At 37.6% G+C, this 25690-nt stretch overlaps 1 protein-coding gene across 1 annotated transcript in view; it reads right to left on the bottom strand.

Annotated features, from left to right (window-relative positions):
• Nucleotides 1-24759, bottom strand: part of LOC117395061 (kelch-like protein 14) — a 31910-nt gene extending 7151 nt beyond the window's left edge. The window contains 8 exon segments of the mRNA XM_033993917.3: nt 398-557; nt 559-589; nt 889-967; nt 2420-2509; nt 12997-13118; nt 21786-22683; nt 23670-23911; nt 24719-24759. Coding sequence (XP_033849808.1) covers nt 398-557; nt 559-589; nt 889-967; nt 2420-2509; nt 12997-13118; nt 21786-22660 — 1357 coding nt within the window. The 5' untranslated portion in view covers nt 22661-22683; nt 23670-23911; nt 24719-24759.
• Between the last annotated feature and the right edge of the window lie 931 nt (nt 24760-25690).

Below are 25690 nucleotides of genomic sequence, written 5' to 3'. Positions count from 1 at the left end.
TACTAGCCAACTAGCCACACCAGTATATGAATGCAAATGTTCAATATGTGCAATCTATATAGTATCCTAATTTAGTATTTAGAGATTGGCTCATTAAAAATAATAAAATATCGACACTATTTACATGGGTTATTAAGAAAGACTAACTCTTTTTAGCTATTGTGCATTAGGTTTCTGGTTTCATAATTCTCTGCAACCATTGTTTTCCATTATCAGTTGCATTACAGTTTTCTGGACTGAGAATGTCTTATAAACAATTTTTACAGTAATAATTTGGTTATCTGCACAAATCAATTAATACAAACTGTAGTTTGCGTGACAGAAGTTTCACTGTGCATCATCAGTAAGGTTGTAGACTTGTGTATTGCTTCATATTTGTGGTACTGATGCCACTCACCTGAGATGTATATTTTTCCATTATGTACAGCCCCTGCATGCGCTGCCAGAGGCTGGGGTAGAGAAGACACGTAGTGCCACTCATTGGTTTCCAAGTTATAGCACTCAACACTGGAGAGGTACCCACTTTCGTTTCTCCCACCGATCACATAGAGGTGTTTTATCCAGTCGACATGCATAGAAGCTGGCTCTCCTAAAGAAAACACAGTGTTACAATTCAAAATAAGTCTACTTTGGAATTAATAAAGACACTTTTTTTCCCCTTCTTGTCAGGTTTTGCAACAAGTACTTGTTTTATTCCCTTGTGCTTTTCTTTCTTTAGGAACTGTTTCTTAAATTATTTCTATGGATCTGTATCTTGTTTTTTGTAACCACTAATTCCTATAATAAAAATCATATCTGATCCATGTCTCTAACGTTGTTGTTTAGTTCTTTTTGCATCCACAAGGAGTTCTGGCAATGGGCTGAAACAATCATCAAAAACACTGTTACCTTTCTTGCATGGGTGGGAGTTGTATCCAACTATTAAACCTTGGATCATAGCGGCTGTTGAAATTGGTGCTGTGTTTACCTGGCGAGAAAGAGGTTACAATTATGTTTTCGTATCTTTGTCGCCACAACAGTTGTAGTTGGTGATGTGTAAAATGCTACAGAATCATCAGTTGAGTAAAAAATGACAGATCAAAACTATGAACTGACTTGTATTACAGATAAAACTAGCTATTATATGGCTATCGGACAACTAACATTTTTATAGCACCTTTCATGCCAGGCATCCCAAAGCAGGAGACATTAAATAGATACCCTCACAACCCTGAATGAACAGACACATGTTCACAGTATTCAGTGGGGGTGTGCTGATACTTGTATTTTCAATCATTTCCTTTAAGATGTTTTAAAAGGAATACAGGTGTTAATTACTCAACACAAAACAAAGCGTTCCTCGGTTTCTCTTGTTTACACAGTTACTGAGTACCAATCAATAACAGTCTGACACTGTGATTTAATATAGAACCTGCTGTGATCAAATTAACTAAAACCCCTCATATTTGCATGCAATTATTTGCCTTACCTTTCTTTTATCCTTTTGATATTAAATTGTTAAATCTCGAATTAAACTGAACGAAATAATAAATATCCAGGTTTGCACAGTGGAAGCTCCTAAGTTAGCATACTTGCCAACATTTGGAAACTGTTCAGCGTGATGCTCGTCGGGGGGAGGGTGTTGTCATACACATCATACACATGGGAGGGGGTCATACGCAAAAAACACTCATATAATAGACGTATCCCCCCAACTCAACACCACACGACCATCATGACAGTAAAATGAAGCGTTCTTACCTTTGTATAAGTTAGTGATCAGCAGATGTGTCAGCCGCACGAAGAGCACAGTGTGGGGTTTTCACTAACTCTGCTGCGCAGAATAAATGAATTTTTTTCTATGGGTAAATATCTGGACTTTCTTCCTATGCATCGGGACGCGGGACATTTGCTAGGAAATCGGGACTGTCCCGACCATATAGGGACTGCTGGCATGTATGAGTTAGGTCTAAGGAATGGTCTTCTGTATGTTTGAAAGACTTCAAACAAAAACATCTGTCATTAAGTTTCTTGTACTATTTCATAATTCAGCACTATTAAGTGTTAAATAGTTATGGAGGACCGCTTTTCATTATCAGTTTATGGCCTCAGTGCGGTTGTAAAAAAGTCAGTGCCCCAGGCGAAAGGAAAATTTGCTTCCATGCGGCTTTTAAATCACAAGTGCAGAAGTTAATGGTCACTGATTGGTACAAAATTGTAAAGGCGAGGGAAAAGAAGATTTTCTTATTGTGAAATTAGCGCATAGATAGGCCTGTTTGGTTTCGTTTAATACCTGTCAATAACAACTTAGTAGAGGAAATTACTGTTTAAAAAGAGTATTGCCACACCCCTAGAATTCAGGTTATCCCAAAACAAAACTGGTTAAAACATAACTTGATGCAATTATTTTTAATTGGTTTACTCTGAAAAGGTTTATTACCATTGGGGTTCCACTGATCTTCTCCTCCCAGCAAGAATAAAAAGTTATCCACATCAACAACGCAGTGGTGAGCACTGTTATAAGGCATAACTGCAAAAAGGTAAAAGGATAAAGTTATTAAACATATTATAAATCATGTAAAAGAAATCAACCAGTATGTCTTATCCTGTGTACAGATGTCATCCCATGCATAGAACATAGTGCACAACTGTTCCCAACAACACTTTTTTATGACTGTTTTATAACATGTTAATACATCATGTCTCTTATTATAAGAGATGTGATTTCATACAGTTTGAGCAGCTAGAAACACTGAGCTTCGCTTAACAGTTCTCTTGCCCAAAGCTACACGAGACGACATCTCTTATAAACACCCGACACATTATGTATTATCTCACATACTTTATATTTTATATACAAATTACATAAATCCAAGACAGCATGTCAATCTAAACAAGCTATTAGGTATTGATTGGATGGCCTGTATATGCAAGGTTGGAAAAATACACCATAAGAGAAATGAACACTAGTCTATTCAATGCAGGGGATGCTTGAAGTGAACACAATCATGTTTGTATTGTTAGATATTGGTCCGTTCATATCAATGCTTGAGAACATGTTGCAGGTTGAGTACATTTAGCACATTCGATCTGTGCTTGCCATTGGGTGTTATCCTTAACTTTACATGCTCAATCATAAGATTTGCATAAGTACTAAAATGTAACGGAGTAGACCAATGTTTTGACAAGAAGTTGTTTTTTTTTGTATCAAAGGCAGCAGCACATGAAGACATTAATACAAACGTCTCATCATATCTTCAGCTGTCCCCAGGCCTTCACTACCTCCACTATCCATGGTCAGAAAGGACAGCAAACACAGGCTTAGCCACACCTCTTTTTAGCATTGCTGCTGGTTTCCCTTTTACTTGTGTTGAAGATCTTTTGTTTCTTGTTATTTACACTAATTTGGTAAATACAGATTTATTTTTTACAATGTGCTGTTTCTTACTGGCATCTAATCACTTACTATGCAGTACAGCACATGACCTGATTGAAAGACTATGCGCTAGTATTACATCACCACAGCGTCATCTCCATGGTGAAGGCTCTACACATTTGTTGGCAGCTGTCATACGCCATTGACTTTCAACATAATTTTTGACAGGTTGGTTTCCAAGGTTGATTTTCATAAAACATATTTAAAAATAGCACCACAAAAGATAACAGTACCCTAGACCGAAATCACAATGACCTGCTTGAATCACAACAACCTGCTTGAATCACAACAACCTGCTTGAATCTTGTCCTCATTTTACATTTCCAACAGATAGAGACAAGAAAACATGGCCCATTTAGAAAGGGTGCCATGAAGAAACTGCTACCTTTGGCAATTGGTCTGTAAAAAGAGAAGTGAAGTCAATAATTTCCTAGTGTATTAGAGCGAGACTGAGCTACAGAACCGGAACTTATGTCATACCAGGAAGTAGCAGCAACATTTACTTCTGTAGCTTTTCTCTGAAAAGTATAAATTAAAATAGAAAATACAAGCAAAGAACCAAAATCTTTCTTCAACAGAAGAAAAGAGGGACCTGTGATACTATTTCTTGGTTTCTGGGAATTCAGGTTTCCTTTGTCTCACGTGGAAGAGTGATCTGCGTCATCACGTCATTGTCCTCAACCTCTCCCAAACAAACTCTTCTGCTCTACTGGTTTTTAACTTGGATGAGCAGAAGACAGAGGTGCTCAGCTAATGATGATTTAGTGATGTCAGTGGCCATGGTCCTGGTAACAATCTGTCATTTTGTCCATCCTTCTCTTCTGAGCATTCCTCTAGTTTCTATCTTTTATTATTCAAAACTTTCAGCAAAATATTCAGTTTATGCACAAATTACAGATCATGAATAAGTAATTAGATAAGCTGATTCACTTATTTCAAAGTTACACACATATACATACATAGATATATAGTATAGAGTTACATACATATGTACACATCAGTTGTCATACTAAACAGCTTAAATTATATAATTAATGTTTACAATTAACATGCTTTTATTTAAATAATACATTAATGGTTTCCACATTTTGATAAAGCGTTTATTATTTCTTTAGCAAGCCTCCAGACCTCTGCTTGAAGCATTAGTGCAAAGAAATATACCCTCAGTATGTCTCCTGCTTTCCGGGATGTTTTCTACAGAGACAAACCAGGTACAAGTGGCTGTGATCTAATGGCTTCATAGATGCCAGAACCACGAGAGGCTATGGCCTAAATATATTCCTTTTGGCCATTTAAAAAAACAATCTATAATGAATTAAGCAAATGGGAGTGAAGAGAGTTTAATGCAAATTATCTTTCTAAACACAAAGCTGTTTTGTAATGATGTATGCTGATGTTTACAAAATAAAGGTTACTTTTAGGTCAGAAACTGTCTGTCCCTTACTTAAAAAACAATATGTATCTGACAAACAAAACATCAGAAATACTATTTTTCTCACATTCATTCTCAGTGAAAATGCTGAAGTCTGTAGGGTATAAGGCTCAGAACTGTTACAGGGTAATTAAATAATTACACTGTGTAAATAAATACCCAAGGATGCAAGAAATCTTTTAGACAACAGTTTATATTTAGCTTGTTTCTGATAGTTTGTATCCGATGGAAGTGATGTCACAATAATTTACAACATTCGAGCGAGGAAGCCTCTAACCGTTAAAAAACCTAAATAAACTGCAAACAAAATGACCGGAAAGCAAAAATAACCTGAAAGATTAATACCATGGTCAACTGTGGACAGAGAAAAATTCAACACTACAAATCTTTGCAGACAATACCTGCAGGCCAGTTTTACACAGTGTATCCCTAAGAAAGATTGTGTGAGGAATAAATACAAGTCTTGCATTTTCCATGGAAATGGGCCAGATCTTTCCAGAACATGGGGCACACAGAAGTCAACATGAACCTGTGGCTATACAGTTTAATTATTCTATTTTACAGGCTCCTGTAAGATACAATTCAAGATCATGGGCAGCCTCACTGACCTCTTGTGGGATGGATATCCTATTCTATGTATAATTCATTTAGTCCATAAACAGCATTTGATTTAAAGTAATGATATTAAACATAATAGAGTCTATCGTCCCTGGATAGCTGTATATTGCTTTTTCTATTTACTGAAATAAAATTTTATTGCAATACTGTACAATGAAAACACAGAAATAAAATGTATGGTTCTGAAATTATTGTACTTTTGGTGTATGGCAGAAACCCAAATACTAATAAAGAAAAAGAAAAATCAATATGCGTAGAATTTTATGTATGTGTCTTCTTCAAACTGAAAAGAGCCAAAATATTAAAAAAAAAAAAAAAAGGTAGCTTACAAATTATTATGCAATCCTATCTAACCCAGTTCTAATGACTACTGTGGATGCTAGCTTACAAAATGTACTTCCATTTGATTAAAGCCAAAACCTAGTGTAGGACAGATTAGGTTTGCCCCCCCCCCCCCCCCCCCCCCCCCTTTATACTAACAATTATAAAACAATGTACTAACTATATAACACTTACCTAACAATTTAAAATAAGGTACAATACAAAATAGGCCACCATTGGCCTCTCATCTGTTTAAATTGGCTGTCTGAATTATTTTTAAACTTCACTCAGTCAGTGCCATTTCAGTATTTCTGTTGTGCTGTGGTGCACTACTCAAGCAATCATCTCCTTTAGTTATTTAAGGGTACAGCTGTATTATCCCTTACTGAGACAATCCATAATGGGAGTCTTGAGCAAGTCAGTCAGTGAGTTAGAGGAAAAGGGTAGGTAGAGGCTAATCAGAAAGAAATGAGATTAAAGACTGTCGAATTCTACAGCAACTGTGATCCATCAGCTACTGTGAAAGTGACAGTGGAAATGAATGATAGAGACAGACAGGTGGGGTTGTACATTTCACTGATTTATCCGCAAACGCACTGGGTCTTATTTTATTGAGTGAACATGACCTCGTTCATCATCAGTGTCATCTAAAACCACTTCTCTCCATTTAAACAGGGTCATTTTAGAGGGATAAAATAGAGGAGCAGCCCTTCATAGCACATTCAAACACTAACAAGTCTCCACATAGAATCCCCACTACCTGCTGTATGAATGGCCATTAATTTAGTTTGTACACAACTATCTATTTTTTATACAAATTATCCACACCCACATTGCCTTTCTTTTCTATAGGGTATGCCCTTTATTGTAATATAAAATAAACAGGGCCCTGTTTTGTTTCAATGTTTGCCCCTGTTGATTTATTTCAGACAACAATTTTAACTTTCATTAAACCTGCAGGAAACAACTCAAATCAATACCTTTCTAATCTGTCTGCCACTGAGTTGAAAGCAATCTGAAATAGATCCTGTTTTTTTTCCGTCGATATCAATGAGATTTGAACTGGGACCTTAACAGTACGAGTTTAAATACTCAGATAAACAAATATTCCACAGTCCCAAAAATGTTGCACACCGGTAATTATATGGAACAGGTCTTACAATGTATTACCAGTGTGAAATGGTTCCTATTGGTAAATCATACACCAGCTATAGTACCATTAGTTTGGCATATAGCTCGTTGTACTGCAGCAAACATTTAATGAACGACCCCAGGTAAGCAATCTAAACCTTTGTTGGCCATTCCATAGAATATATGGTCTTTCTTGCCTTACATATATATGTTTTCATTTTTACTACAGTGTAAAAATACACAACAAAAGTGTAAAAATACACGATAACAATGCATGGTAAAGCAAAATTCTCACCAGGTAAAAGCCTGGTCAAATATGTGACTAGACCAACAGAAACTCTCCCAAAGGTTGTTAAATGAAGCATACATTAGGATAGATCAGTAACGAATGTCCTTGTGTTGGGTGTGGATTCAGTGTCCCAATTGTTTGACTGTGTTCTGTTCTCACTGCTCAGTGACTATACACTATAACCACTTGGTGGCACTAATCACTACTTCCAATAAAAACTAACATCAGTGGTAAAACATGTTGATAAATGGTGTACTCAAAAGCTGTCCTGGACATTACAAGATATGAGTACATTTTAATAAACTGTTATTCAACTAGCAATCAATCTTTATTTTATATAGCGCCTTTCATAGTAGACCACCATCACAAAGCGCTTTACAAGATGTAGTAACAACAAGAACTATCAGATAGGTGTAGACAAGCTGAATTCAGTATTACACAATTGACAAGTAAACCCTGATATTAATGTGATACGGCCATCTGAAATGTCTTTGTATCAGATATTGGGCCTCTTACACAAGACCAAAGCATGTTTTCTTTCGATTTTAGTGAAAACACTGTGAGTAAGAACGAGACAACTGTCATCGGCACAACTCTATGGGTGTGGCCTTATTTACATGTTAACTTTTAGCAATTCTGATGATGGTGCTGCTCCAACTATTGATCTCACTCAAAAAACAGATAAATAGCAAATAATGAAATATATATATATTTATAAGATAAACCATAAATAATGTATGTGAACTGTGATATGGCTTCATTCATTTAGTGCTCTGAAAAGTATATTTTTGTATAATACGTACACCTCATACTTATTAATTTCATTTAATTTATTCTAAAGCGTTTTAAGTTTGAATATGCACTTTTAATTTGATGGGGGCATGAACCAGCGACCCTGAGCACCTTCTTAACCACAATGCAAAAGAACTGGGCTCGTCTGCATTTGTGGTGTTAAGAGCTTTTAACCTCACCTCATCTCACTGACGGGACAGAATCCGTAATGGCAGTGCATCACAAAACACTACCTTTTACTTTGGGTCTTTAGGAATACCCGCATAGGTTTGAAACCAGACAGACGAAGAAAAAGGGCACTTCAAAATATTAAATAATCTGGAACAAATTAATATAATTAAAGAAAACATCTTTTGTTGTTGGAAACCTATCACTATGAGATCAGCACCAAAGTTTAAGAAGCCGATAGAGCCTTTGGGCACTAGTGAGCTGGAATATGAAAAACTACATACATCCATACAGTTGGATTATTCTAATTTAACTATATCTTTTATAACCATAGGGTAGGGTGCTGTGTAAGACAGAAGCTGATTTTCACTCACTTAAGGTCACGGATAAGATGCTTGTGGGTAGCCACTCTGGCCTCTAGTCAAGATGATATTGAATAGATATCAGATTGAAGATGGCGGAAGCCAAAAAGGTCTACATTACATATTATGTTCTTCACCACTAGATATAGACTAGATATAGATGTGTTTATGTGAAAGCAATAGTAATTCCCTTTTGATGGCTTCCTTCTAGAACCTTAGTGAGTAAACAACATTAGTTTTATTTTTTAACAAGGTTGTAGCTCACAAGGCCATCTGTGTATATGCCAGCATAAAAAACTACTGGACTGCTGCCAATGTGATACCCAATTAATTATATCCTGAATAGACAAAGCTGAAAAACACCGCTTTAGGAAATATGTTACTACATTTATTTCCGTACTTAATTGTTTCCACAGAAAATAACCTGACTCCAATAAAATTTCTCACTGTTCCTTGCGCTGAATTAAACATCCTAATCAACAGCACTCGTTTTTCACCTCGAAGTTTGTCGGTTTTGTAATTATTAAAATTGTGTTTTATTTCACTATATAAGCTTTGATATTAAAAATGTTAACTTTTCTTATCTGTTTTCTGTTCATTCTTGTTATTCAAAACAATCTCTTGCTATTACATTTTTTTTTAATCTGCTGGGACATATATTGAAACAACACTGCTTAAAATGTTTTCAGAAGCAAAAATTACCATGTTTGTGTTCATTCCTATAACAATTTATAAATCGCTGTTTAAATCTGTTATTTGATGGGTAACTGGGTTTATTTAACTTGTTCATGGTACCAGTCATACATTTTTCATAGCTAATGAAAGAATATTCAAACATGAAGCACTACTAATAATAATGCCAGCTCTAATACCTCAAAAGTGGCTGGTATTTTCAGTTTTGCTAAAATAGCCAAATGCCTGTTACCAACCGTGCCGAATTACATAAAACTTTCTAATGTATCAATGGGGATTACTGATTTTTCAGTACATTTGGGCCACAGATTTAGAAGCTGCTCTTTTTATTATTAATGATTACTACGGTGGGGGAGAATAAGAAAAACAGTGAATTGTTTTATGACCCATGTTATTGCTATGCCTCTATTCAATCAAACCTTCTGACATACAGTAGAGGGCACAAATGTGCAAAACTCCTGTATATACTGTACATAACAAACAAATCAAGTCACACATTAAAGATTTGTGAATAGGGCCCACTGACACAAAAATATATCTTTAAATTACGTTAGATTTAAGGTACTTAAGGTACTGTACCAATTATGGATGGTAAAGTGTGTCTCAGAAAAGCACAACAACAATGAGAACCAGGTTTAATCCTAAAAAATAAAACAATAAAGTTTACATGTCTGTCTATATTTTACGGTTTCCAGTGTACATTTCCTATGTACAGTAGAAAACATTTATTTATCTGAATATTAAAAGCATTTAAGTCTTACTATGCATGTGACATTACTATGCAGTTGAACCTTATGACCCTGTATCCCCACTAGAACACATCAGCAGGTTTCTAAAGCCTGTGGTAGAGATAAATAAAGACAGGAAGATAAAGAGAAATGCTGATAATGCACAGATAAAAGGTCTCCCAGTATATTATTATTATTTACGTCTTTGCAGATGCCCTTATCCAGGGCGACTTACAATTGTTACAAGATATCACATTATTTTTACATAAAATTACCCATTGATACAGTTGTTTTTTTACGGGAACAATCTAGGTGAAGTACCTTGCTCAAGGGTACAGCAGCAATATCCCCCACCTGGGATTGAACCCACGACCCTCCAGTCAAAGGTCCAAAGCCCTAACCACTACTCCACACTGCTGCCACTGCAGTATAAGAAGAAGGGTTATAGCATAAATGTATGCCTCATTATAGACCACTATTAGGTGATTCAAGTTATTTGTGTATTAAATAAGGAGTTATAATAAAGCTTGTAAGTGTATCTCCCTGGACCTGCACATGTCAGTGTCTACTTTGGCGTTTGACCTCAGTCCACGGTGACGGAGTCTAACCACTGCCAGGGTACCATCACAAGTGGCACCACTATTGCTCCATGGTAGCTAAACTGTTTGTTAAAGGGAATGTCAGTGTATGTATATGTACAGTCTGTAGGTTTGTATGTATGTACCAGTCATTATGTTGTTGGATTTGAATGAATGCTGGAAATATTCCAAAAAGGTATTTAATGTTGTAGTGGTGAACATGAAAAAAGTGTAGATCTTTCTATACATGTTAGCTTTTTAAGCATAATTCGGAGGACGCCGTAGAGAGCGTTCTCACTGCGTTTCTCCCTGTTTACCTAATTTCTCTATGCCGTCCACTCTAGCTTTCCTCAGCAGTGCTACGCCTGGGGGAAGTGATCAGCCGGCTCAATCACATCCGGGTGGGGTGGGGGGGGGGGGGGGGCAGCTCATTTCTAGTCATCTCTAAATAGCCTCGCGCAGCACTCGCCATGTCAGTCAAGGGGTGTGGCCAGGGCAGCGCCAGGAGTTCCATTTGGCAGCTCCGCCTGTCAATCTCCCCCTTTTTCCTATATTAACCTAGTACTACTTCCTCTTTGTCTTGTGTTTGTTTTTTTGTCCTCCTCCCTCCTCCTCCGCTGCTTTCTAATACTGCACCGTCTGCACAAGGAGCGAGTCTCAACTTGCCACAACTTGCTATCACTCTCCCTAGTTTCTTTTCTAGGTCTGAGCACCTTTCTTGCCCCCTTTTTCTTTCCCTAACTCTCCACGCCACCCAGCTGCTAGACGATGCTGCCTGAGTAGTGACAGGATCTGTCCTTTTGTCCTCTATGTCTCATTCTCCTTGTCGCCCAGCAGCCAGAGGATGCTGCCTGACCTGACCTGGACTAGAGAGTGTCCTTCATGTTTGTCTTCTCATTCTCTTTGTCGCCCAGCAGCCAGAGGATGCTGCCTGACCCGGTCCTTTGAGTACAGGGATCTGTCCAGCCTGTCCTATGTCTAACACTATTGTCACTTAAGCACTCGCATGCTTCAAGCTCGCTGCCCCTCACGCCTTTTTTAACTCTCAAGCCCTCGTAGGCACCCAGTGAATTGTTGTATAAAAATGTGTCTATTAATTAAAAACAGGACATGGATCAGACCCTACTCACAGAGCTTTATGAGTTTTTGTTCACAGTTTCAGCATTTTATTCATAAAAGACATACTATGAAAATGAATTGTTTAAGTAAGTCATGAAAACAGATTATTCTATTCAATATTTAAAATATAACTGAATAAAATTACGGCACCTGTATGAATTTTTTGTGTTATAAAATAAAGAGGTGAAACTTATGACCCTGTATCTCCACTAATGCACATCAGCAGTGTTCTAAGGCATGTGGTAGAGAAGGAGATAAATAAAGACACAAACTCAATAAGGAAAATGAAGAGAAATGCTGATAATGCACAGATTAAAGGTCTCCCAGTATAAGAAGAAGGGTTATAACATACACTTTCATGTGGCGAGAAATATTGCTGCGCTATTACAGGCCAACCCAGCCGTTGAAAGAACCTGCATATCTTGGTAACAGGAAAGAATGGGTGTGAACTGGACATCATTTGACTTTTCAGACAGCCTGACATTATCAATATTAATATAACGAAACCAAAGCATGGGATTCTGTATTATGCCATCTGTGCAGCATACTGCACAAAATGTGGTGAGAGAAATATTATTTGCAGGTAGAATAAATTATCAGCAATGTGTTCTTTGTAGGAGCAAGAATACTTTTTTAGTTGGTGTCCTTATATAGGTCTGTAACATGTCATAAAACCATCACCTGCAATGTTATTATTATTATTATTATTATTTATTTCTTAGCAGACGCCCTTATCCAGGGCGACTTACAATTATTACAAGATATCACATTATTTTTACATACAATTACATTATTTTTCACACATTATTTTTACATACAATTACCCATTTATACAGTTGGGTTTTTACTGGAGCAATCTAGGTAAAGTACCTTGCTCAAGGGTACAGCAGCAGTGTCTCCCACCTGGGATTGAACCCGTGACCCTCTGGTCAAGAGTCCAGAGCCCTAACCACTACTCCGCACTGCTGCCCCTATACAGTCATTGCACAATGCTTTCACAGGTTCGCCTTTAAGTGTTTTCCAGATGGAATTCACATCTCAGGCTTCCATGTTACATCTACGCTATAGCACTAAACTAAAATTAATCTTGTCAAGAGATTTCAGCAAAAACAAGTGAGTCCATGCATAAAGCTTCACAACAGTGTGAAGTCATGCTCTGATTAAAAACCTATATTAAAAGTGATGGTAATACATCATTGCCTTAAGAATTTAGGAAACTTTTTTTCAGATTGCACCTAAGAAATTAGTGCAGTTTCGAAGGTTATTGTTTTTCCCACGCAGTCAGATTATACTTCTCAAAAGGTCGTAATCAAAGAACGTTCAAAGGTGTGTTTAAAGCAGTGCACTTACTTGTAAGTATCTTCCATGTCTTCTTTTCATCGTCATAATACTGGACTAAATTGCTCGGAAGCCTGTCTGGTCCAGGAGGCAATCCACCCACCAGTAACAGCATCCTCTTATTGGAGCGGATTCTAGACCCACCGAAGAAAGGAGAGGTGAAAATTGAAAAATTTGGAAGGAAAACCCCATGAAACTATCATTCCAAAGTCTGTGTCCTTATATTAATCTCTCACTCAATACCTCCTATTAACTACCATCCAAATATGTGTTTTTTATTTTATTAAAATACAATATGATGCCATTACCATGGCACATTTATACATCCTCATAAGAATTGCTCTACTAAATAAATGATTCATCGGATCTAAAGAAATTAGGAAACACAATTTTAAAACACTGTGAGGTCTGTTCGATTGACCCAAGCAGCAGGAGATCTAAATACATAAATGTTTAGATAATTAACATACAACCCTTTGTGGGCCAAGGTTATGAAAATCAGACTCAGTGCATGTGAGTTTATAAAACACCTGGAAGGGTCCTATAGTTAGGATTTAAATGATGGCTGTATTTAGTTGCTTTTCAGAGCAATTGAATAGAGACTAATATCTCTATTTTTTCAGAAAGAAAGGACTTCAAAATACAGCACTGATTTCCATTTTCACTGTCAAATATCTTGAAATCATGAGAAGCTGATGGAACAATGGAGTTTTGCCCTGCAATTCAAAATGCATTCACTAGTGGTTTGGCAAACTGCCGATACATTTGTCTATCAAACCCAGGTGTCCCTGTGCATGAACCCACTGCAAAGATTCACCTGGTCCAAAGTAATAATATTGTACTTTTTTTTTCCTCTCAACCCTTGTCTGTTTGAATTAACATCGCAGAAAATGGTTCCATCTTCAATCACTGTACTGCACTGTATGCTAAAGATTTTAATGAGAAATCTGTCCAAGCGGTGTAGTGGTACCTCAAATATTATTCATTTCCTTCCACTTTAGAATGACTGGGTAGGACATAATAGGGGAACAGAGCTGAATGTGTTTGTGGAACAGGAATGATGATCTATTCAAAGTGAATAAAACAAGTATAAAACGGGCAACACATTCCCCACCGCCACACATTCTAGGTGTATGCACATGTGCCAATACTTTGTGCATCAATATCCAATACACTGATCTCTACTCAAGCCACGCACATCTGCAGGCAATATTGTTTGGCTTGATCAATCTTAATATTTTTTGTATACAAATACACAGAAAATATTGATACCAGTCCCTCAGGTGACCAAATGTCCAGTTGTTGAAAATTTTTCTTTTGATCTTGAAAAACCCTTAACTCACACAGGCATGCAAGCCCTTTACAGATTCCTGCATCATCATAAATACCAGATGGGAAATGCAGATGCAATACCAAAATGTCAGCATTCATTTACTTCACAAGAGAGCACTAACATGTTTGAAAACAAAATCTATCTTCTGAATGGCACAGACACGTTTACTGACTTCATTTTTGTTTTGTTTTAATTTTCCTAACAAATATTTATACTTCATTTATATGTACATTTTTAATGTGAGAGTTATTTATTTATTTATTTATCTTTTTGCAGTTTACAAATTGTTTTACATAATTTTCAGATCTAAGGGAAATAAAGCCTTGTTTTGTCTCATTTCTTTGGGATTCATTACACTAACAACTAATATATATTTTACACTGCTGAAATAATGTCATACTGTATGTCACTCGCTGTTACACAGGCCTTAGCGCTTAACACAAAGCAGATATGCATACAATGTGTCACATATGTCAGTATTTAATGTGACAAGACTTTAAGGTGTTGTAGACATCACTTCTGAGACTGTTACGTGTGAAACATCAGTAATGAGATGCCAGCTGAGTAACACATGAATCCTTCCTGTGGGCTTATTTACAAAAACATGTGAGTAAAATCACAGGTGTTTACAGTATATTCCTCTGTTGAATCTCTGTATTTTCTTATTGAAATACTCTTCCAGTACACATACAAAATAATCTTTATTATCTTTTCCCAAATGATGCTTCGTTCCATTCACTTGACTAACAGATATAAAACGATGTCATTGGGTGTATGAAAAACTATGAAAACTGGAAAAGTTAACAGCTGAGAGCATGTGGCAGAAATGAGGAGACAAGGGAGGCATTTTCAGCGTTAGAGATTTTTCTGGATTTTTTTTTTTTATTGCAGTGAATGCCCTCAGGTCAGTAAGCCTAGTGGGAGTTCTTCTTGGTGCTGATTAAAAGTAGAATAAATAACGGGACTGGTCTCAGCTACTCTTTAGTTCTTACAAACTATCCTAGCAATCCTCCAAAGGTCTGTGCTCAACTTCTTAAAAGGTTAAACCAGTACCAATTCATTTTTAGAAGACAGGGTACTGATCTGAAGACAGTGTCTATTTCACTATCACTACCGTACACCAAACACATCAAGAAAGTTGTTCTTAAAATACCTAAAATAATCTATTACTGGGAGAGGTAAAGCTAAGAACATTTTATATGACTTTGGCATGTGGCCACTAAGTGGCAGTGTGTACCATGAAAAATCCCATTCACAGAAACTGATTTTACAACACAGCCTTTGGGTGTGATTTTAGCCAAATACCATAAAAGGTCTATATCTTGTATGCACAGTTTTTAATAATTTAACTGAACATTTGTAGTTTTTTTTCTGTAAATTTGTTTTACAAACACTAACATTTACCCACACGCACATACCCTATACAGTATAGTTATTAGTAAATGTAACCATTTTTTTTTACCCATGGATGCAGCATATTAGGTAAGTTAAATGACCCAAGTGGTGCTGTTTTCTAGCACGCAGATGACTCACCAATATACCTTGGTCCTGCTATCAAAGCAATGACATTGGACCTGATTCACTAAAAAGCTGTAGAGGTGAGCAATTTTTCAAAATATCCCTGCAGCCAACTTCAGTACCCCACTGTGCATATAGGTTTCAACTCTGCTCCACTGCGCATCCATTAATATGCATGGCATCACTAATGACCCTGAACAAACCTCAGCAATGTGGTTCCAGGAACACAAGGCAGCGCAGTCACAAAAAGGGCATGCACACCTATTAGATAAGCTGTGACACCATTTTTGTAGTTTTCGTTTGCTTGTTGCGTTTTCAAAAACACAGTACCATACATTTAATATCACAATATTTTATCTCTGTTGATAGAAGTGATTTAGAATGCCTTTCTTTAATTGAGGATACCTAGAGTTCTTTGTTTCTTGTGTTCATTTTTGAGTAAACACTACCATATCTTTTGGGGAGGTTCTTCATTGAAACATCATGAAACATCAGCTTTTTAGGGGGGGGTGTATGTGTGAGTGTGTGTGTGTGTGCGCGCGCTCTGTGTTGCTTACCTTTGATATCTTTGGTCAGCCCATACTTAGCCACAGTGTTTAAGCTGTTCAGAAATTAAGAATGGGGGCTCCCAAGTGGCGCATCCAGTAAAGGCGCTCCATGTGGAGTGCAGGATGTGCCCTATAGTCTGGACGTCGTGAGTTCGAGTCCAGGCTATTCCTTTGCCGACCCAGGACGGGAGCTTCCAGGGGGCGGCAATCAATAGGCCAAGCACCGCCCAGGGGGAGGGAGGGTTAGGTCAGCCAGGGTGTTCTCAGCTCACCGTGCACCAGTGACCCCTGTAGTCTGGCCGGGCACATGCGGGCTTGCATGTAAGCTGCCCAGAGCTGCGTGGTCCTCCGACGCTGTAGCTCTTGGGTGGCTGCATGGTGAGTCCGCAGTGTGAAAAAAAGCAGTCAGCTGACGGCACACACTTCGGAGGACAGCATGTGTTCGTCTTCGCCCTCCCGAGTCAGCGCAGGGGTGGTAGCAGTGAGCTGAGCTTAAAAATAATTGGCCATTCCAAATTGGGGAGAAAATAATAAAAAATAATTGACTAAATTAAAAAAATAAAAAAGAAACTAAGAATCAATTGAATGTGATGCCATTTAGTTGCAACGCCTCACAATTAACAGGTTTTAATTATACATATAAATGTGTTACTATAAAAGGTGAGTGATATATTATAGTATGTTGTGCACTCCTCTTGAAAGTAGCTGAAGGCACAATCATAAAAAGATTCAGAGCACTTTGCCAAGAACCTACCATAGAACTTCTTTATAAAGCTACTTTGAATTGAAATGATGGATTCATATAGTGATGTTGTTGACACATATTTCATCATTTTGACATTGATGGAGATTTCTAAAATCATCAAAAAATAAAAAAATGTGAAAATACATAGTATTTATACTGGATAAATCCACTGTGCTACAATATGATTTCTGTTTTTCTGTTTTTCATTTTTGTATCAGTCAATTTGAAGGTAAATAAAATCAATTATCCCTACCAAGAAATGTTTTTAAACCATACAAAATTTAAAAAAACGCAATAAAAATGTCCAGGATGCTGAGAAAAACAGCAGTATGTTAGTTTGTTTTTGAAAACCATGTGTGATGCATAACATGTTAATGTACTGAGCATCAAAATAAACTCATCACTTATATTTGAGCATCAAAAGAAACTTGGATAAAATTCACTAGATGTGATCGAAAAATGACAAACTCTGTTTTAGAGTAGGTGCAGTGACTTTTTATTGTGCTGATTAAAAATTGACATCACGAAGATGCTGCAAAATGATCTGTCAAACTTGGGCAGGTGTTATAACTCTTGGTCTAGCCAAGCTGAAATCACTCCATATCCAGTGTCCAATCACCTGTCTCACTAATTAGGTGATTAAGTGTATATGCTTCAGTCATAGTCACTCAAGCGTGTCATGGTCAAGGATGAATGATCGAGTGATTAAAAAGAAACCAAAAACATTTTGTCAATGTCCATCATTTATATACCTTATTTTTTTATAGTGATAAGTGATAAGTTTCTTTTGATGCTCGGTATATAATGAAAGAATCTATCATCCATCTGCAGCTGACTTTCAGATTGCAAGCAAACTTTACAAAACAACATGCTTGATTAAAGAAAGGGGGTAATGGACAGTACATATTCTTTTTGAAGGTTAATCTAATTTCACAAAATGATGATGAAAATACTGCATATTGGAGCAGCAGTATACCACACAGCCATCTCATTGTGCAACTCTCTGCTGTTCACTTCTCCATGGATTACTTTGAAACTATAAACATGTATAACTTATTTCAAACAGGAGAAAGTGTTTGCAGCTCAATTTATTTCCTGAAAATGTCACTGTATTTCGGCCTGTGATATATTGAAAAAAAAATACAGTATGTATATTATGTGCGAAATATGACAACTGCTAAAATGAAAAACTCGCTGGTTGCCTCAACATATCAGAACGGCAGAAAGCACTTTGGGCAAAATCAGAAAGAATGAGTCGATTCAGTTTGAGGACCATATAACAAAAAAAAAACAAAAAAAAAACACGCATATAAACACTGATTTTGGCCATCTACAAAAATCCTGAAAATTGTAAAAAAAAATTAATAAATCAAAATAAAACACCTAGTTTAAGTGATTAATTAAGGTAATTCTACATGGCTTGGCTGGGTTGAGAAGCTGGTGCATTCACTAAATACTGACGTAACTGAGTGGTGTGTGTGTCCGTCCCCCCCCCCCCCCCCACCAGCTAATGGTATTACACAAACAATACCGCATATTAAACAACAGACCTCGGGGAAGGCATTACGTGGATTAGCAGTGCAAACTGCAACACATTTTATTGTCACCGCTGTGCTCATCCTTTTCTTTAAAGCAGTCACTGCTAATTACTGGGAAACCATTTCCCAACTGCAAACAATAAAAGGCTTGAATATACAATGGCTTGAATATATACAAAGGAACCTATCCAAAACAGGATGGTCCAAAACCTGTGTATAAAATCTGTATGGAACTTACTGTGTTTAGGTTGAAATGGGAAACAGACCACTACTATAGTACATAAGAACCCAGTATCCAGCTCCATTATCTCAGAATTGATCCTTATGTTTAATACCCTTATACTTCATCTGATGGCACTGCTCCTCTTTTGGGTGTTTTTTTAATCCAATTTTTTAGGTAGAGAGGTTGTTTCCATTAGATGTCCTTGGTATTGCATGTAATTACTGTAATACATTCCTTCCTTTAGGCACTCTGCCACAATAGACATCTCCTCACAGCAGACACCTCCAAGAGTTGTCATCAATGTCACATTTTTTTCAGTTTTTTGGTCATCCTTTTTTTTTCGCAGCACCATGTCTGCCCTTTGCTTCTCCTAGTCTTTGGAGCAGAATTCCAGACCACATATTCCATATGGGAAGCAGTGTCTCTTGCATCTTGGAATTAAATTAAAAATGCAGTCTAAAGCATAACCTATGAACTCCCTTTCTATGGTCATTTCTTGAAACCATTTCGAGTACAAATTAATAATGTATTAGTAACGAGAAACTTGTCTAACCCTGAACTATACATGCATAATACAGTTCACAATACTAATACCTATAAATAACATCTAAACCACATCAACTACAGTACACGTGGTTCACCTGTGGACCATGTTTTTGTTCACTTTAATTCCACATGTGAGTGGAGTGTATCGTTTCTACAGAGGCTGACTATTCATTGTGTTTAAAAACTGAACAAGAAACCCTTCCTTGTTCCACTAGAGTTTTTACTTAAGACACCTTGGCCCTGAAAATCAAAAGTGTCTTCTGTCAGTCCGAAACTCACTGTTTTAACTCAACTCTTATTGCAAATGTTGTTTCCATCATAAAATGAAACACTTTTCTGATGTTTTCTGACAGTAGAATGGGTGCAATTTACATAAAGGTGGCGGAATAACTATTCAGTATTTAAATAAGAAACCTATATGTTAATGATGCAAATGATTTCAATCGATGGACAGGTGGGATGTGTTTCAGGAAATATGGAGAAAGAAGAGAAGATACATTTAATAGAACATAATAATAAAGCAAGTACATCAGGATCAAGAGAAATTAAAAAAAATGAAAATCAGAGAGCTCATTTTAATGCCATTTTGTAAATGTATGTTCTGTATTTATTAAATTATATTTTCATGAACCCGGTTGAAAATGAATAACACTTGAGTGTATAACAGGATATCATATAAACAACCGACGGCAAAGAATGGCAAAGCTGTGAGTGTTACTGATAATGCATGACCTAAATCTTCTTCAAGCTCATCACATTAATACAATATCGTAGCTTTATCCATTCGATATCTTCGTAGCACTTGCTCTTCTGTAAGGTCCAAACAGGTGGTGGCCCTTTTTGACTACACACCCGTGGGGTATACTTTCAGCATCATCTGTGATTTCTTACTGGGGGGGGGGGGGCAGCTGCATTATCCCTTTCATCCTCTAAAATAGCAGCAATCCCTAGCAGCACATTGGGCATCACCATTGTAGTCAGACTCACTGCACCCACATCAGGCCCTTTTTATTTTAGCACGGAGCTTACTTGAAATAGGTTCCCACCTCCATTAGTCCTCTTTGAAACAGGCAGAACCATTTTAGATGGAAAATACTCAATCAAACCACATCAACCCTTCTGATTTTTGCAATGGGAGTATGTTAATTAGGTACCCACTTCATTGACATTATATTAATCATACTGTCGGAATTGGGGTTTTGCGAATGTGTCTCATCCTTCCTGGCCATTTTTTTTTTTTTTGCTCAGAACACAAAAAACAGTCTGAAAGTTCAAGGGCCCTTGTTTATCTGACATTGTAAAACCAGCACTTATTATCTACAGTACCTTCCAAACATCCTTTTACTCAGCACATTTAACTGTTGCTTCTCACACTGTTGTAATGTATCAATGCTTCTTTACAACAGTGTATACCTGCAGAGTAATTCCAGTTCCTTTTGCCTCACTAAACCCTTCTTCTGGTTGGTTTTGCTTGAAAAATAAATAAAAGGGATATTTTCAATATAGTGTATGGTTCAAAAGTGAATCAGTAAAAGATCTAATTGTTAAATAGTCAAAAAAGTTAGGTAACAACTTAACCCATACTATTTAATATTATTAATTAATTTCAGTAAAGATCTAGTGCTGCACTATAAAAAAAACCTTCAAAACATCAACAAATGTAGAGCTATTCAGCCAAACACATGGTATCAAATTTCTGAACACTTTCTCCTCTAACCGATTGTATGGCTGCATCTTCTTACACTTTTCCATTTGGTTTAATAGTCTATTGTTTGCCTGGTCTGAAATATTGTACAATGTACATACTGTAATACTATTTGGGGAGCCTCTTCCTTAAGCAAAAGACATCTTGCTGGTAATAAAAATATGATTTAGCAATTCATCACCAATATTGTTTCACTGCATGTATGCTCACTATAAAGAAGTTTTCCATCAATATTCCAATACTTTAAGCTTACAGATTATACCTACACATTTTAAACCTGCAGTGTTCTATATGCATGTTAGGTTTATAATTTAAAAAAAGAGCCTGTTTTCTATTTGTTTCCTTTAGTTTAGCTTCCTGTGAACTCATCAGCATGCAGACTTGTTGACTGCCTGAGTTGTTTACTATTTAAGTTTATTTTTTTTTAAATGTATCGGACGCTGCAACTTTAAAAATTACCCTACTGCTTTAAAGGTGTAACCTTTTTATTTGTATTTTAGTACAAAATAGTCAGTTGTAGACAGCCTACATTCCCTATTTACCCACTTTGGTGCTGTCTTAGTGTAAAGCCTAAAATGCACTGAGGCAAATATTACACTTGAGTATGGGTTTGCCAGTAAAAAACAATCAATCAGTGTGTCATACCTGCTGGCCATGCTCTGTCTGCAATGCTGCCTGAAAGGCATCAAGTGGTAGTTCATGGCATCCATGAGCAGCTTCTGGCAGACCGGGTCTGATCTCATGAAGTCCACCGACTGCACCCTTTCCACAAGCTCTGGAGCCGGGATCAGGGCGAAGCGGAGCCTCTTCATCAGGTCCGGGGCGTACTGCATGCGGGTCTCCCGGTCATGCTCCAGCCAGAGGACAGACATCTGGAAGAGGGCCAGCTCGGACTCCACCGGGGGAGGCAGGGTGTCCAGCATGGAGCACATCTCTGCGAAGTTCAGCAGGAGAACATCCTCCACCAGGTACTTGTTGGCAAGTTTTTTGGTCTCGTCCAGCCCATGGAGTGCAGCTATCTTGCAGATCTGCTTGTAGTTCTGAACAGAGATCTGGTCGTTGAGGAACTGCATGGACAGCTTGGTAATCTGGGGGATATTAAGGATCTTGCTGACAGACAGGACCTCCTCCACAGTGTCCAGGGACAGAGTCACATTGGCAGTGTACAGGTACTCCAAGACCAGCCGGAGACCAATGGAAGAGCAGCCCTGTAGCACCAGGTTGTTGATGGATCTGGGGCTGGCTATGAGCTTCTCATCTGGGGAGGATGATGGGGTCCCACCACTCCCCTGGTCTTTATTGGCATTGCCCTCTTTGCTGATGGGGTGACTGGAGAAGAGGGACCTGAAGTATTGAGAGCAGGATGCCAGCGCTGCTTTGTGGCAGTGGAATTGCTGTCCCTGGGCAGTGAGAGTCACGTCACAGAAAAGCTGTTTCCTCCAGAGCAGATTGAGACCATGCAGCAGGGTGTCACTGTGAGTCGGGTCAAAGGTGGATGTTCTGTCACCAGATCTGGACATGGCTACCTGGCAGTAAACTCTACCTAACAAACAAGATAATACACAGCACATTGAATTTTTCCCCCTTTAAAAAACTACACAACTACCACACCAAAAACAAGCACTGCACAACATAAGCAATTCAAAACATTGATATCTAGTAAAGTTTTGTAATACGTATTTTTTTCTTCTCAAAATCATTATAGTTACACTATAAACTAGTATATTAAAACGAGATGCCGCGACGTTCTAATTAACGTTATTTAATAACAGCAATAAGCTTCAAGTACTCTAACCTCGCCAGCAGAATGCATTCATCAATACGCTTTTTTATGATCTAGTAAACGAAAATAAGAACAGGTAATTTTTATAACTGTATATCACGATAGTTTTCCATTTAAGATGCCAATATTTTCTTTTAAAACCTTGGTTGAATACAAAACCTTGGCCACGGCTTGCAAAAACTGACAAGGGATACTGCAGCCCCTTCCTGAGCAACGTAACTGAAGTTGTTAATGGTAAAAAAAAAAAAAAAAAAAAAAAAAAAAAAAATCCGTAAAATGCATAGTGCTGTTTGATAGTCAGGTAGCCTGAACGTCCTCCATTTAAACGCACCTTATTGCACTCTAATCATAAACACAAAGCACAAGCAAACAGCTCACACAAAAATGCTAAACACTTGCCCCGAGTATTAATAAGGCATAACGCTTGATATTATCATCTGTTACTGATGACTTGCTAAATGCAAGCAATACAAGTTAGGGTTAGCATGGTCTGCTATACACTAGTGGAGATCGATTGTAAGCAGGCACTTATATTTTAAAATACACTATTCATTCAGAAATTAACTTTGCAGACGTAAAGGGAGAGCTTTCAGATCGGCACGCTTAGCCTAAGCATTGATCCGAGTATACGACGAGACTGTCTTTTTAATTTAAATCCGACAGTCGGTGCCATCTGGTTTATTTTCTAAAGAAGGCGCTTGTCACAGCTGAACAATGCGAGTAAAGAAACACAGGCCAAAACTTACCTGAACACCAGCTTGGCAAAAAAGTAAGCTTCACGTCCTCAGGATTCTCACTTTTTTTCTTTCTTTTTTCTCTTCTCTTTATTTTAAAGAATGAATCCTCTGCTCTTTGGACTGATCGATTCTCCCAAATTATCCTAGAATCCAACTCCTGCAGTCACTCTTACATTGTATTTTTGTCGTTGATAATTTGCTCTCCTGAATTAGCAAGAAGTGTGTGAGTGTGTGAGAGAGAGCAGAGCTTTCTGCAAGAGAAGAAGAAGAAAAAAATGTACGTGTGACAAATTATGCTACCAAGAAACAACACATCATTATCCTTGGGCCTGGGGCTCAGTGAGTCGTAACGAGAGTAATAGGAAATCCACGGTTGGGGAGAGAAACGGTCGTGCATGGCCAGTGGAGAGAGACCATGCAGGGGGATGGATGCTGGAGAGACTTGCAGAATTGTGGCTCAAGGCTATTGTAAAAACTGTCGAGCGTAAATGACTGCGATTTCAAACATCTTTGGAAGAAAGAAAAGAGAGAGAGAGAAAAAAAAGAGAGTCTCCCTCGCTCTTATGGAGGGAACCGTCAAGTTTTAGTGCGCATTGCTAATTAGTCAATTTCTCTCTGCCTTCACAGCCTGGCGAGTTTGCTGCTGAGCTGAAACTGCTAATTTCTGGGACCAGCCTATTTTTTTTTTTTTTTCTTAGCTGTGATCTGGATGGATGAATAGCTTTTCTCGCACAGATGACAAAAAAAAAAACTGTTTTAATTTGCATCGCCAAAATATTACCCTTCATCTCTTGCTGCTACCGATGCCCTATGAATGGAGCTGCTGTGTGCAATCTGCTAACTTTCGTGGCGCACCTGCATCAGTTGTTGTACAAGACGCAAAAGAATGGCGATACAAAATAAATCCGAAATAAAACTTCTTCAGTGTACTTCAAAGCCATTCTCCAACTTGTATACTACTTTTAAGTGCATGAACACCATCATTAAATGGTATATAAAGTGTGTGCCTACAACATAATAATGCAACAGAATCAGTTACCGGTATCACGCAGCCTAACCTTTCTATAGTAGTTTTCTTTCTTATGCCCGTGCAAATACATCTCCTGCTGAAACTGATCAACCAGGACCGTTTTTGCAATTATCATATTTAGCTGCCATCCTTGAATGGAAAGGAACCTGTGTTTGAGGATATGGTATACCACGGAGGCTATTGTCAATTAACCACTAAATAGAAAAGCTACAATAGATTTTCTGTTTCAGAAGTCTTACAGTAGTTTTGGTATGGCCATCAATTTGTTTATAAACCTTTATGCTTTATTTTATACAGTGCCTTGCAAAAGTATTCAGACCCCTGACCAATTCTCTCATATTACTGAATTACAAATGGTACATTGAAATTTTGTTCTGTTTGATATTTTATTTTAAAACACTGAAACTCAAAATCAATTATTATAAGGTGACATTGGTTTTATGTTGGGAAATATTTTTAAGAAAAATAAAAAACTGAAATATCTTGCTTGCATAAGTATTCAACCCCTGTGCTGTGGAGGCTCCCAGTTTACACCGATGAAAGAAATTGCCCTAACGAGGACACAATTACCTTACCATTGGCCTCCACCTGTGAACCATTAACGTTGCTGTCACATTTTCTGGATAAAAACCCCACTGTTGAAGGATCATTGGTCAGGATGTGAATCTGAAGGAAAATGAAGACCAAAGAGCATTCTACAGAAGTTAGAGATAAAGTAATACAAATGCATAGATTAGGGAAAGGGTACAAAATAATATCCAAGTGTTTGGATATCCCAGTGAGCACAGTTGGATCAATAATCAGGAAGTGGAAGCTGCAGCACACCATCCAGGCACTGCCAAGAAAAGTCTGTCCCTCAAAACTCAGCGCTCAAACAAGAAGGAGACTTGTGAGAGAAGCCACAGAGAGGCCAACAATCACTTTGAAGGAGCTACAGAGTTCAGTGGCTGGGAGTGGTAATGGTAATGGTGCACCAGTCAACCATATCAAGAGCTCTGCA

The sequence above is a fragment of the Acipenser ruthenus genome, chromosome 3 (genome assembly GCF_902713425.1).
Source record: "Acipenser ruthenus chromosome 3, fAciRut3.2 maternal haplotype, whole genome shotgun sequence".
Classification (NCBI taxonomy): domain Eukaryota; kingdom Metazoa; phylum Chordata; class Actinopteri; order Acipenseriformes; family Acipenseridae; genus Acipenser; species Acipenser ruthenus.
Note: the sequence above shows the minus strand (reverse complement) of the source record. Positions and strands in the feature narration are given on the sequence as shown.